Source organism: Polypterus senegalus, chromosome 13 (assembly GCF_016835505.1).
Source record: "Polypterus senegalus isolate Bchr_013 chromosome 13, ASM1683550v1, whole genome shotgun sequence".
Taxonomy (NCBI): Eukaryota; Metazoa; Chordata; class Cladistia; order Polypteriformes; family Polypteridae; genus Polypterus; species Polypterus senegalus.
In genome coordinates, this window is record NC_053166.1 from 6,089,607 (window position 1) to 6,105,592 (window position 15,986).

The 15,986-nt window shown below is 43.6% G+C and overlaps 1 protein-coding gene across 1 annotated transcript in view; it reads right to left on the reverse strand.

Annotated features, from left to right (window-relative positions):
• The window catches only part of ccnjl (cyclin J-like), a 104,591-nt gene that overhangs the window by 3,905 nt on the left and 84,700 nt on the right, over positions 1-15,986 (reverse strand). Inside the window, exons 4-5 of the mRNA XM_039775304.1 lie at positions 6,127-6,426; positions 73-232 (exon numbers count right to left, since the gene is read on the reverse strand). Coding sequence (XP_039631238.1) covers positions 73-232; positions 6,127-6,426 — 460 coding nt within the window. The remainder of the gene's footprint in view (positions 1-72; positions 233-6,126; positions 6,427-15,986) is intronic.

Here is a 15,986-nt window from a genome sequence, read left to right on the forward strand (position 1 = left end):
ACACTGGAGATGCACAAAGATGACGATACGGGCAAAGAATCCACAGCCAAGTCGCTCACTGCAGACACTTACATTAGCATGAGCTCAATGCAGGGGGTGAGGTGGTCCCACGTGTAACCTGTCAGAAGATGCAACTGTGTTGTCCAGCTGGGAGAGATCTGGAGGCAGATTCGTGAGGCTGCTACACATGCAGCAGCTACCTGAGAAGGACGAAAAGTGAGGAAGGCATGATCTGTGAAGAGAGGAAAAACCACAATGAGCCAAAAAAATGGAAAGGATGGGCCATCAGCAGGACAGAGAAACACAAAAGTAAAGCACGGGGGCTCGAGTGTCAAAGTGAATCCACAGAGTGCTCTGATAGTTCAGGTCAGGCCCTCAAACACTGTGTGCTCACCAAAGTAGCACTGTGAGGGCTCATTGTAACACTTCATCAGATACTCCAGGACAGTAATGAACCTTGATTGAACAATTTGGTTTTGCTTTTCCTTTTTATGAAGGCTGTTACCTGTATCTAAACTTTGGAAGAGGGATCAAACGGTAATGCTTCTGCAAAACACCACGTCTTGGTGACTTGCACCGTGTATGCGTTCAAAGATCATTTACCAGGATTAGGGTTACACCAGGCAGTGTGGACGGAGGGGACGCCCTACACGTGTGCAGCACACTGGATGTGTAATACTGTGAATCTGGGGGTCACTTGTGTTTATCAGCTACTAACCTGCAGTTAGAATGGGACCCTCCTAAAAGTGAAAGGGTGAGACGTCACACTGCCAAGAACATTAGTATTTTAGCTTGATGGCAAAGGGGCGACAGACTCATGCAGGACATTGGTAGCTGTACTTCACATACCGTCCACCATTGTGTGTTGAAAGCTCTCCCGATTCATTTCCAGGTCTCCTGCCAGGACTCCGACATCTAATCACACATTAAAACAGGACCACAGCCAATTCCTCCATGAATTACAGCAGGCGTGAACATCGAATGCAGCTGTGCCAGCTTCTCTCAAGACGGCGGAGCACATTCTCCATGAAACACTGAGCTTTAGTCACAGGTACAATTCACGACGCTTCAAACACGTGGAGAGTAACAAGTGCTTCTTAATATTGCAGAGGGGTCATGTAGATCATCAATTACAAGAAACTGCTAAATGTTTACTGCATACATCTTGGACAATCACAAACTACAGAAGGTGGCACCACTGCCACCAAGTCAATTGGGTCTTTCCTTGGAATCAAAAAGCTGACATTTTGGGTTCACAAACGACCAAAACAAAACAGCTTTCTTAAGATACATGTCAGTTTATTGCCGTTTTGCAAGAATATCCAGACAACAAATTGCCAAGAAACTGGAGATATCGCCCAAAAGGTGTCCACATTCTTGAGAGAAGAGGGCAGACTGGATCTACTGGTATGTTACCAGGAAAGACAAAGCAGCAGAAGGCCCAGATACACAACTGCACAAGCGCATCAGGGTCTGTAGGTTTGAGATGCAGGCACCTTAAAGCTCCTGTTTGGTCACCAGATGCCAACGTCGTCTGAAAACCGTGAGAAGATGACTGAGGTATGCAGGCCTTAGGGGTCGAGTCTCAATTTAAAAAAGTCGTATCTGAAACTGGCAAAGACAAGGATGGGAATCACCCAGAAATCCACCGTCCAGTGTCTCCTCATTTCTGTTAAATGGTGGGTTATCCAATTGCTGCATATTACTGTCACAGACGATGTTCAAACCAGTGTGTTTCTTCGTGCCGGTCCCAAGCCCGGGTAAATGGGGAGGGTTACGTCAGGAAGGCCATCCGGTGTAAAATTTTGTCAAATCCATATGTGAACAGATGATCCGCCGTGGCAACCCCTAACGGAAGCAGCCGAAAGACGACGACTACTACAACTGTCACTACTCTTTTCATTGTTAGGCTATGCTCGTCCAAGGCTGCTGTTTAACATCATTCCCTGGGTTTACTCTCTCAAGACCGTTTAAGATTATATTTTATGCTTATAGTATTTAGTCTGTATTGTCAACGGATATCTCAGTTTTGATCTTTATACGCCAATGCTGGGGGCTTGTTCTGTTTTGGACGTGCTCTGTCTCTAGTATGTCAGAGGACTGGGACTTTGTGAAGTGGGGTTCAGCGTCACATGGGGAGGCAAAATGGGTGTGGGGGGAGAGAAAGAGAGCAATCTATTTCTAATCTATTCTTTTAATCCTTATAATTAAAAGTGCCAATGCAACATTAAGCTTCACGGCAATAACTCCTGGGAAAACTGGAAATTAAGATCAACGCTGTCTTATTTTAAGACTATAAAATGACAGCAAACGCTCAGAATCAAGATCGTCATGACCAAACAGTTAACTTCACGAGCTGGAATGTTAAAGGGCTGAATCACGAATTAAAGAGAAAGAAAGCATCCTCTCACCTAACAGGTCTAAGCACCATGATAGTCTTTTCACAGCGTTAGGAGTTGCTTCCCTCTCTCTTCTTTGTGCTGCACAGGCAGCCTGTAAGAACTCACTTCTTGGGCTTTGCCAAGAAAGTTTATATTCCTGAGATTCCTAGAAAATAGCCAGTTCAGCTCACAGTTTGTCACCGATTGGTTTATTGTTCCAAAACAATATTATCTTGAGGTTACAAAATGTGTTACCACACCCTGGGAATTTGAGAACTTCAGCACCACTGGACTTTACACATGCAGGAACAGATAGGACTTGGAATTTTCTGCAGGTACCCACCCAACTGCACCTGGAGAAGACAACAGCCCATAGGCCAAGAAAGCCTGGTGAGAGGGACTGCGTCCTGAGCTCTACATGAACATTCAGCTTGACGTTCATTAACAGGAGATCATCCAGTTAATCATTATGCACATTTTGTCACTAATGTGGCTTTCCACAGTGCAGACCCCAACACAAACTGGTCCAGAGGAGCTGCTAGCACTCCCCCTGCTGGGCACAAGCACCTCACACAGTGAAGGACGCTACACAGTGCAAGTGCTTGAAAAGAAAAAGGCAGCCAGCCACTTGTCAAAGTTGTTTTAGCGATGTGAATCTCTGCCATTTATTTTCACATGCAAGGTTACAAGGTGCCAGAGATGATCCCAAGGGTGACCCCAATAAGGAAATCAAAGGCAGTGTGGCTTACTGGCTAAAGGCTCAGACCGTAAAGGCACCCAGTTCGAACGCCCAAACTCCAGTTCTAGGCACGACCCTGAGAAAATCACTTCACAAATTAAAGCTCACAAAGAAATGCGATTTGAGGCATTTGACATAAAAACAGAGAGCTAAATAAATGACTGAAACACAGACGGGGTGCATTGCCTCCTTTACAAAAGCGACGTCTCACATTGGTATTCTTGCTATGCCCTGCTCAGCTCTGCAGTACCACAAGCCTACATGGTACAAGAACTGAGGAACACAAATCAGGAGTCTGACAAAACAGAGGCGCCACCAAAAACAAACAATCATGCATCTGCATTTGGTGAGCTGTGGTGGGCTCCAGGGTAGGCTGCAAAAATTGACATGGTGATTTATGCAAAACTATGTGCTCATTGTTGGCCGGACCACCGGATTTGCCTGACTGCTGGAGGGACGGGACACGGCTGCAGGCACCATCTGTTCTGCGGCAGCATGGGAATGTCTCAAACTACGAGTTACCAGCATGGACGCCTCAGGCACCGAGTGAAACAATAAACTTCAAAGGGCATCCAGCACTTCCACAAAGGCAGACCTGCACCTCAGCACCTGCACAGCCAAGACGATTCTTTAGTTTTGTTTTAAAGGTTCTGTATATTGGACGCCATTCAAGACTACCTACAAACATACAGACAGACACACACACTTATTAGGAGCCCTGCATAACGTAACTAAGAGGACTTCACCGAGCAGCTTGACGTCTGTTGTGACTTTGTGTCTTTTATTTGCAGCTCCACAGCTGATGAGCTGTTAAATGACTGCTTCACGTAAAGCTCTTCAGGCTGCAGGTTTCCTTCATTGACCGGCCTTGCCATGTGCTTCATAAGGAACTTTTGCTGCGCCCAACTTGTAAAGCACAAGCCTGCTAGGATGAAAAACTGTTCAATTATCTCTAAAACCTGGAAAGGTTGAAATGATCACCTAAACTTCTGCGATTCCTAGTTTAGAGTTTGCAGACAGCTTTTCACTGCTGTAGACGACGCTGGCATTTGGGGTGAATTTAAGAGAGCAGGACCTGTAAAGCATCCATTTCTCAGGCTGCACACTCCTGTCGTCCTCCCCTTGTGTAGCTGCCCACCTTTTCCTGCTCTTGTCAGATTCAGGTTTCCCTTTTCTCTTAAGACAGTCGTGAACAGCCTTGTATAAAAATCTTGTGTTGCTTGGAAATCTTCCACATGGAATGCCCTTCATGTTACAAAATGACAACAGACTGATTTGTTTCTTGCAAAAGCCACATTTGTTGTGGCCATTTTGTAACCTAGAATTGAATTTTAGGAATGCCATTAACCTTGCCAAACAAAGAAAGCACTGACTTGGCTTTACTGACCAGAATAAAAAAGGCTTCACGTTCAGAGTTTTCTCAAATAACCAAACAGAGTTAATGAAGGATAAGCTACAAGAGAGTTTACCACTTGGGCATTGGAGGAACGGCAGCTGAAAAACGGGGCTTTGAAGGCCTTTGTGAATAAAACAAAATCAGTCACTTCAAGCACTAAGAGGTTCCTGCAACATTAGGGGTGTCTTGGCTGTACTTGAAAATCAACTTAATGGCACCTTGGCTATTAAAAAAGACAAAACAGCTGGGTGATGCCCACCATTTTAGAGGATTATAGTGGAATGGAAAGTTTCCTATTTTGGACTGACCCACTTCAGACTGGAACACTGACAGGTTGCGTTAAACCTGGTGATAAAAAAGATGCCCAGGCTGTCAAAGGCTAAATTCCAAGGTTGGCGGGAACGACTGTTACTACAAGTAGTGAAATACAACGGAGGGGCTAAAAGAGGCAGTTATGAACACTGCCGCTGAAAAGTGCTGAACTTGCAGAGGGTTTTAGGGTCTGCATTACGGCATGATGGATGAATCCTTACCTGAACTAACCCTAACTGCTGGGAGGACCAGGGAATGGCAAACCAAACATGCCAAACCAAATGCCCACGAGGTCCATCCTGGTTAATGCCAACAATGCAGACTAAAGCGAGAGTGCAAGGTCTTTCATGACACACACTTGAACCACCAAATATGAGCGAAAGATCTTTTGAAAGTCTCCTGCACGTCCCTGCTTATCCACTTCTCCCCTCAAGGTGGCAGCAGCAGTCACACGCTTGTCAATGGACTGTCACAAATTCTCAACATTCATCACATTGTAGGACCTACAGGACACCTCAACTGTTGACACGGACAGAGCAGCCATTTCAACATCTTGTCAAGGCTGCAGAATTCAGACAGACAGAGGACAAATGTAGGGGGACTAAACCTCGGCTTGGCAGAGTGACAATAATCAGCGTAAAACACACACTACACCACACAGAACTGGGGAATCTACAAATAAATCCTTTCAGCTCTTTAGTTTTGTTTAACTGTCTGAATGATGGCCACACGAGCAATTACAGCAGTAATGTACCTGGAATTAAAGTAAAGGGTTTGAAGGTCTTGCTGGCAAATGAAGGACAGTCTGGGGACTGACAGACGTGATGACAAGGCTGGTCGCTCGCACTTCCCTGGGGATTCCACAGTTTATTACAATTTGAAGTCTTATGGGTGGAATGTAACAAAGGACCACTGTGTCAGTCAGGTCTATCCGAGTATTTAAAATGACACTAAGTGGCTCAAAAGGAGCTCTGTCAGTCACCTGCAAACACATGCAGTCAAATATGCTGTACAGAACTAAAGCTCCCAGAGTCACCGAGTCTGCTCGATGGCTTACCTGGACTCTTCACTTACAGATGATCAGCCAGTTTACAGGATTTTATTTTTGCTCTCAGTTCAAATTATAATTCATTTTTTCATGGATCAAGTGACAGAACAGTAAAAAGGTACATCTGAGACCTCAATGGTGACAAAGGAGCGGTCAGTGTAAAAACATGAACAGATGACAAGTAGATCTTTAATGACCGGATTGAAGTTTAACAATAGCAAAGCTGGCTGAGGTAAAGCCGATATCTTACCTTGAAGAGAAACTTCCAGAAAATAATGGCTATATTTCTCCATGAAAGCTTTGGTCTTGGTGAGGGAGGGCAGAGGCCAGCCATTGTGCAGATCACTCTCTTGGACGGCGGCATAGAGGTAGTAGTCAATGAAGTGGGCCGCAGTGGGCATGCATAGGTTCCAGTTGAACGTCTCTAGGAGCAGAACCTCCATCTTGATCAGGTCCTGCCGGTTCAGAACCAAGTTAAGGCTACACATGAAGCCCAGGTTATTGAGCTGCTCCAGCTTGGGTACACGGTCTTCCTTCTCCTCAAATTTACCTGTATGGTCAAAACAAAATGGAGTCTTGGTAAGATTATAAAACAGCAAACGAGCTTGAAAGGCCTGCGTCGACATGTTCAGAAGTGCAGTGTTTTGAGGACTTGCACCACAGGAAGTTTAAAAAAATGAATGAAATAAACCCACTGGGGCCATTGATCTTGATCTCCAAGGCTCCCAAGTGTCCACTGGTTGTCTTTTCTCTTTTTTAAGCCGAGGTTTCTCCTCTAATTAGCCTGCTCATTTCTGCTCTTGAAGGGTGAATTCTAATGGTATGAGCTGCTCAAAGCAGCCTTCTCTCTCTCCATTTGTTTTTTCAAGTGTCGACCCCTCACTCATTTCTGAACACCTTCTGTTTGACCCAATAAAGAGCAGACAGAGACGTCAAACACAAAGACGAGAAGCCCATTTTCCATCAAGGTGCTCACACTTTAACATAAACGAAAAAAAAAACCAATTTAAATAAAAAAATAAAGACGTGAACATCAACAGAAGTCCTATTTCAATTCTTTAGAAAGGAAATAAACTTGCAACGCATTTCAGGATGAAAGAATCAGGTCAATGTTTTACTCAAGTACACATTAAGTAAGGAGCACATCTGTAATGGATGCCAGGTCAGTCCCCACCAGCAGCTTCTCGTGCCCCAGTTAACGTGTAAAAACGAGTCAAGATGGATTAGCAAGTCACATTATGTTTAAGGCATCAGCTAAATAAGTAAATGAATATACAAGAACCGGAAGTGAAAACTTATTACCACAGGGTGCCACCATCTAAACTGAGTCTGAAGACACCTAATTAAAGAGGAGCTCCTTCTGAGCTTCATGGGATGTTTGAATGAGACACGTCTGAAGACAAAACTTCAGATTAGGTGGCTCTGACGTAATAAGCTGATCACCACCGATGATCAGTTGATGTCACCTGGGGTATGTTACATTATCAGGGAGATTAATACTTGTTTAAGTGCAGCCATGAGCCCGACACTCCATCCACGCGAGACGCACACACGTGTGCAGGAATCTCTCATATTTTCCACTTCTGGAATCTGACCGTCTGATCCTACGTTCAAAGCAAGAGCAGACATGCTGCACTTCAAAACTCTGAAAAGTCTGAGCTCTAAGAAAACCTGTTCCCATATTGCTTTCCAGATCTGTGTTACAAAAAGACACAACTGTGCAGGATTTATGTAAAACAGCTGCGGCATCCTCCAGACCCCTTAATCAGAGTATCACGGGGTCACCACGTCTGTTGAGATCTCAGTTTGGGCTCTTTTGGCTTTAATATTCATGAAGCCCTACATAAAGGGGTTCACCACTCCCTGTCAACTTTTCATCTTCGTTTTCCCTCCTAGCAACAGGCACGTGACGTCACCGGCCAGCTGGGCCCAGCCAGCCAAGATAAGGATTTTCTGCCCAGCTTTGCTGCAGCATGGGGTCGAGTTTCAATTCTAGTGGCCTCTTTTATGCTTCATATCCCCTAAGGGGGCTGCCTTGCATTGCTAATGTTAAAGAAGACTTGCTAATTAGCTTCTTGCAAAGACACAATGGTGGAGGATTGCAGATTTTATCCAACCCCCAAACCATCCATTTTCACAAACCCACTATTTTTTTTTTTTTTTTTAACCTTCCCCAATAGAAGGTCCTGAGCCCCTCAGATGCTACAAAACCAAAATGCACATCAATAGCGAGATATGCACAGCAGACACTGAGCTTTCTTCACAGTCACAGGACTGTAGAATGAAGTGGGACAGCTGCACACCAGGACTGAGACCACTGATTAATTATGTAATTATTAATTAATCTCCTTGTTGTCCCACACAGCAGACTCTTCAGTATTCTGGCCCCTCAACTCTGCAAATCTTTTCCTCAGTCACTCAGAGTTTGCTCCTCTTTCTCCACCTTTAAATCTCAACTCAAAACTTTCCCCTTCGATGACCTTTTGTCTTCTGTGCGATGTTTTTCTTGTATTTTCCCCTGTATGTAAAATGACTTTGGGTTTATAAAAGTCGCTCTATAAATGCAACTTATTATTATTATTATTATTATTATTATTATAGACTCTAAAGGCTGTTGGTCTTCAATATGCAGGCATTCCCTGATTGCCTTGAATCCCAAGACAAGGCTGTGCAGTCTTTCACAGTTAATGCATTTCACACTGAAATCACAATCCCACACAATGCAGTGTTTGGCTTTATATTATAAAGAGTTTGAACAGCGCAGGAAGTTTAGGTTTGTCTTTAGATTGGCCTGCTTGTAACAGCCAAACTCAGAATGTTAAATTCACACAAGTGTCTGCTAACTTCACTAGAGCAGCAGTTTCACAGTCACTTAGATTACAATATAATCTGTCAGCATGTAGAAGAACAGAATGTTAATTCAGCGAGTTAGGAAATCACCATCTCTGCTGCCAGCACGGACTGTTAGATCAGAGCACTGGCAACAAACCTTTTAAAAACGTATGAACATTTGACACTATGACAGGGTGACTACATAGAGAGGGGAACACAACAAGTAAGCCTTACATAGAATTTTCTTTAAACAGGGACTTTTCACTTTCCTATTATCTGTTTCTCGGTTTGAAGTCTTTTTGCATTGAATTTTACTAAAGCTTTTAAAAAGAACACACTTAGACTGTGGAATTATTTTAACATGCGTCACTCTGTTGCCTGAATTGTTCTACGAAGTAAGCAAAAGATGGAGAGAGAGAGAGAGAGAGAGAGAGAGAGAGAGAGAGAGAGAGAGAGAGCGCGGAGCCGGCACCGATAACAGCGCATTGCCGCACCCACCACATGTCAAATCACCTCAGCATACCAGATCAGGACCCGAGTGCAGCCATGCGAGGGGCGACACCTCAGCGCCACACTAGTTCAGATGGAATGGAACAGTAGGTCGTCATTTATACTGGCTGGAGTGTCAATACTGCTACCAGCCCTCAGGTTTTCCCTGCAGGTTGGAGGGCCTACATGCAGGTCTGGATGCAGATTAATGTCATACCCAGGACGGAGCAATTACAGGTTAAGGGGCTGTCCATGAAGCTGCTGAAGTCGGCATCAGTAAAAGTTTGTGAAAAAACTGAAGATGCATTGTGCTGTTGCAAGAACTGTGGCACATCTATTAAACGTTGAGCAAAACGCGAATCATGTCACGGTCAGGGATCATGTCAGATTGTTCAAATACTGATGGAGGTTTCTGGAATGTCATGTCAGAACCAGTGAAGCTTGGGTGTGCAGCTGTGGTGGACCCTTGTTTCCAAAGTTCAAATCCTCCCTGAAAGGTTGCAGATTTCAAAAGGGAGAAAATTTGCCACGGAACCTACACAACACTCCACAAAAAGAGTTCGAGGACACAATCCAGAAATGGAAAAGTGGTGAACAAATCGAGGAAGAGGATACTTTGAAAAAGATAAACCTGATCAAGTTTTAAGTGTATTCATCATTTTTAACAATAGTTAGGTTTGTGTTTGGCCAGACCTTGTATTCAATACATTTAGAACACAAGAACATCAATTTGACAAACAAGAGAAGACCGTTTGACCCTCGTTCGTTTGGCTCATAGCTAAGCTGTCCCCAGACCTCCTCCAGTTTCTTCTTAGAGGTTCTCAAGGCCTCTGCCTAAACTCCATGCCTTGGTAGTTTGCTCGAGTCCCACAACTCTTTGCATAAAGAAGTGTTTCCTGGCTTTAGCTGTAAATGTGAAGTTTCCAGTGGCAATAAACGATTGGTTAAAAATGATAGAATTCTGCATGTTAAGGTTTAGATGATGTGATGTATTACATACTGTAAGGTAACGGTCATATAAAATGGGAATGCATTGTTTAGTTAAGTGCTCACTCCATCATTTGTGCACATCAGTCTGCATTCTCACCTGACTCGAGATGGACTACTTGAAAACAGAGGAATGTTTTCCCACTTCTGATGAAGACGTGTCCAATCCGTACAACTCACACAAACAGACAGACCATACATCCAGGGAGAAACAGTAATCCAAATGTGTGCAACAGCGTGTTCTCAAACAGACGAATGACTGCGATCCCCCGGACATCTTGCCAGATGATCCCTTTTTAAACGTTCCCACTGGCTCAGACTTTTACCCAGCCACCCCTGCTTCAACAGAGCAACACCGCTGGTGCAGCTGGGATACGTAAGCCCTTTATTCCGTAGCGCTGCTACAACCCAGTGAGGGAAAGTGAGGCTGCAGTCAAAGCCTCTGCTCATAGCGCTTGACCCCCAACTTAGAAAGTGAAGATGCTACACGTTTCTAAAGGATGCAATGGACTGTGTGCATAAAACAATTTCATTTCAGTGCACAGGGGGGTTTCAATTAGCATGAGCCTTGGTGTCAGATGAGCTATTGAGACTTGCCAGCAGGGCACTGGGATTGGCGGTGGGTCCAGAACAGCTGTCAGGATATGGCCGCCACACACTAAAAGGTGACCTTACGGTTGGAACCAAATTCAAGGGGTTGCCGTCTATGCAGACAGTTCTAACCGGTTTCAACTGACCTAAAATGGCAACTGGGAAAAAGTATGAACCACATTCTCCATGGTGATCCTTGGCTCTTTATATTAACATGTCAACAGCCTGTTCTTCCGTTACTCACAGGTAGTTAACCAGAATAGAACTCAAATCAAAGGCTTCGCTGCAACGAGAAACTGCCACCGAAATCTATGGGCAGCTTTCTGAGCTCAGCATCCCATCTGACAAACAACTGGATCAGGTTGCATCTTTCTCAACAGGTGGGCATTTCACTAAAGCAGGATATAGGCCTTAAAAATCGTATAAACCTATAAAAAACAAACAGCAGCATCTTCATTAACACAACGTACAATCCACTCACCCCACTTCAGAACACACAAGAGACACAGGATAACTAGGCCACTTTAGTTTGCTGTGCTCATGTAACTATTGGACAGATGGTAAATCCAAGATTCCAAGTCAGAAATTCCATGTGAACAAAGAGCTACAAGATGGGCAATTTGGAGAAAACAAAACTACTCTAATTCCCCAAGGTGCGACTTAATGCTGACCTTACAGCTTATTCAAAATGTATAAAATAAATACGACCCGGACATCCAGAAATGGCATTCTTGTGGACAAACCGCATGAAACACATTTAGTTTACTTTATTTTGTAGTCTCATATTTTACATTGGGGCGGCACGGTGGCGCAGTGGTAGCGCTGCTGCCTCGCAGTTAGGAGACCCGGGTTCGGGTGCAGTTTGCATGTTCTCCCCGTGTCTGCGTAGATTTCCTCCGGGCGCTCCAGTTTCCTCCCACAATCCAAAGACATGCAGGTTAGGTGGTTTGGCGGTTCTAAATTGGCCCTAGTGTGTGCTTGGTGTGTGGGTGTGTTTGTGTGTGTCCTGTGGTGGGTTGGCACCCTGCCCAGGATTGGTTCCTGCCTTGTGCCCTGTGTTGGCTGGGATTGGCTCCAGCAGACCCCCGTGACCCTGTATTCGGATTCAGCGGGTTAGAAAATGGATGGATGGATGGATATTTTACATTTGCTTGTGACTTTGCTTTTTTTTGGTAGAAGCAGAACCAACAGCAACCTCATGTCTCTCTGAAGAGTCTCATCAGAAATTCACGTGAAGGCACTGAAGTGGGAAGGCAAAGCATCACAAGTTGGAGCACCGAAAACTCAGAGAGAACGAAAGCAGCAACAGTGAGAACAGATATGCAAACTTCACAGTGACGACAGCAGATTGTGGAATTCAAGTACAGGACACTGGATGGGTGAGGCACTGCACCACCGTGCTGCTTCTCAGTTCTTTTTATTACATAACTAGCTGTCCCCCGCAGCTCTGCCAGTGAGGAGGTCCCTGCCCGGCTCCCCACTCCTAATGTCACGCTTCCACCTCCCCTGCAGCCTCTGTCTCGTATTAGCATGAATCTATCGTTCCTGCAGGGGAACTATGATACATAGCACAAGGAGAGGAGTCGCAAAAATCAACCAGAATGTTCAAGAAAACTATAGAAGAAAAAAAAAAAACCTGATCTAAATCTGTTAACTAGTTCTCTCGTGAAAAAGCGGACAGACATACAGACATTAGATTTTTTTTATACATTTTTATATATATATATATAGTGCCTTTCATCTATCTATCTATTGATTATATAGTGCCTTTTGTTCATCTGTCCACCAATTTATTAACTTATTACTAGCCATCTCCTGCAGCTCCGCCCACGTAGTAGTGAAACAGGACAGTGAGGAGGTCCCTGCCCGGCTCCCCAATCCTAATGTCACCCTTCCCCCTCCACCCGGACACAGCCTCTGTATCGGATTAGCATGAATATCTCACTCCTGCAGGCGAACTATGACAGAAGTCGCAAAATCAACCGGAACGTTCAAGCTAATTCTAGAAAAAAACCCGACCTAAATCCGATAAGTAGCTTTCTTGTTCGCTAGTTAAGCGGAGGTAATGAACAAACCCCTAAGCTGGCGTGTGAGCGAGGAGGGCCCCCACCCCTCGGCCCGCTGCGTGTATCTCGGGTTCGCGCAAATAAATCTGAACCGCAAGTGAACGATGATACATAGCATAATGAGAGAAGTCGCAGAATCAACCGGAATGTTCAAGCAAATTCTAGAAAAAAACACGATCTAAATCTGTTAAGTAGTTCTCTCGTGAAAAGCAGACAGACATACAGACAGACTTTGGATTTAGAGATAGTATTGTGTCTTGTATTGGATGTGATGCATAAAACAGATTTCTGCTTTGGTCTTTTAAGTATTCTTCACTGCTGTAACTTTTTATGTCGCCTTTCTACATTGCAACAGTCAGAGCTTTAACTATTAAAACATCAACAGCACCTCAGCGCGTAGCAACTACTTGCTATCCTTTAAAATTTATCAACCCTAAAAATGAATGTAAAAAATGTACTTTGAATTAGCAAATGCCTGATCCAAAATGTAATTAAGATTTAAGATCAACAGGAGGCGGATTCATCTTGCTCTACACTCAGAGTCTACTTTTTCTAAGTACAAAAGATTTTGTCCATTAAAGCCTAATAAAGCAACAAAAACCAATGCTGATGTAGTAACTATTTAAAAAGATGACGTGTATAATCTTAAAGGGTGTTTAAGAAACAGCTTGTTGCCGGATGAACTCTTAACTGCTCGCCATTTTCACACCTTCTCTTCATTCACATGGTAATAAAAAGCTTAACGAGCAGCACACCTCCCTCCTCAGTCACCGCTGCCATTTGCTTTGTTTAAGCAGCTGGGACAAAGATGGCACAACTCAGCGGCTAAGCTCATCCTTGGGTCCCAAACCATTACATATGATGGGTACATCAGAGTTATAAAAAGCACACATTTAAACCTGTCAGACACGATGCCCAAACAAGTATTTTTATTGTTTTTTCTTAACATGAGGATATAAGCAGACATAAAAACAGGTACCTTAAAATTAGAAAACAAAAATGTGTTCCGCTGAACCTTTATAATGCACTTGTGAGGCCTCATCTGGAGTACAGCGTGCAGTTTTAGTCTCTAAAGAAATGGTAGAGCTGGAGAAAGTCCTGAACATAGCAACTAGGCTGATTCCAGGACTACAGAGGATGAGTTATCAGGAAAGATGAAGAGAGCTGAGCCTTTAAAAAAGGATGAACAGGACCTCTAATACCCCACAAATGGAAATCATAACTCAGAGGGAAAGCAATGTTCCAGATTTCAAATTGGAAAAACAAATTCCAGCTCTCTTAATGAGGATTTGTTCAGAATTTAAGAATTCATTCACGCAACGATGGAATATGGTCTTGATGTTCTTTGGGCGACAAATGGTGCCCATGCAGACGTTACTTCTAACACGTTTCTTTATTATGCAACAAACTGCAGTTAGCTCAATTTTAAAGACGTCTTTTTATAAACAGCCCAGAGACTTTGCGGCCACCATGTACATTGACACGTCACACGTTTACTGCTAACTGGGCTCTAATCTATAAAGCCTATACAAACAGCTCCAATAAAGAAATCCACCATAAGTGCCGACAAGAATGTTTTGGAGTTGACATGAACAGCACAAACGGACCTCACCAGATCAAGTGCTCACAATGGCGACTTCCTTCTACGTTTCACTTTCAATCCTGACAGAATTTAGAACTAGCAAATCAATTTCACCAATGGCACAGATACAAATAAACGAACCATGGGTCATCCAAGCACCCCAGTTGACTGGTTATCTGCTCAAGTCCTGGTGTGGAGGAAATGCCAACCATCATACCACTGGTTTTCAGCAGCAGCTTTGTATTTATTTATTTTAATTCCCGATTTAAAGTACGGTATTTGATTTCACTTATTTTTAAGTCTTATCATATGAATTTATTTCTCATAATAAGCATTTGTTCAGAATTTAAGAATTCATTCATGCAATGATAGAAGTACACATGTTGGGCCTGTTTGTGGTTTTATTCTTTATACGGGGTCCACCTGTTGTGTAGCTCCCCAAGTCAAGTGGGGTGCCGTTGTTTCATGGACTGTCTTCTGCGCAGGTTACATTTGTTTTAAGGGGGTTTGTTTTTAAAAACAGGCCTCCTCAGTTCACCATATCAAAGTCCCTTAAAGCACAAGTCCGTCCATCCATCTATTATACTTTGTGCAGCTGAACATCAAATCCTATTGAGGGGCACAATGTACACACACACACACACAGTACAGGTCACCAAAGCACACAACTGCCCAGGCACACTCACTCACTCACTCCAGGCCAATTCAGAGGTGCCAGTCAACTTAACCAGCACATTTGAGACGTGGCAGGATCGATCAGTAGAGACCTGCATTCCCATTAGTAATCCAGAGAAGTTTAGGATTTCATTGTGCAGGCGTAATTGAGCAGGGCTAAAATAGGCGGAGATGGGGAATTATTTTTATACCCAGATTCTGAATAAATCTGAACCACTGTGTTTAAACTACATCTCAAATTTTAAGCAACGCATGTCTACACGATAGCCAATAATAGTGCGACACACCCTAGACTTGTGTGAAACTGCGTCTTAGCAGAAACACCTTAAAAAAAAGCCCGCCTTGAAAAGCTTTTCAAGTGGCAATTCAATTTCATAGCCATTAAATTATCAAAAGGAAAAAATTATTTATGGCGGATATAAACCAGCTGCCATTCACTTGCTGGGACGGAGGCAGCTCAGAGTTTGAATTACTTATCTACCACTGAAGGACAAACTAAAATGACATTTATAACTAAAAAAAAAGCAAGTGGCCCAAAAACTAAAACACAATAAATTACACTTATATGATATGCAACCATAAACACACAGAGTCAGGCAAGGGCTTAACTGAACTTACAGAGCATCTGACTGATGGCTGAATGCCCCCCTGGCACAACTCAAACAGCAGCAGCAGCAGGCAGAACTGAATTTGGTTTTCTGTGCAAGCGTACAGGACACGGGCCGGAGTGGCGATATGAATAACACACACACACAGTCCCATGCACCTCTCTCAGTGTTTGACAAGATGATCTTGTTTTAGGTGGATTTCTTCTACTCCTACTGTTCCAATTTAAATATTTTAAATATGTTAAGCAGAACAACATTAAATGTGTACAAAATATGAACA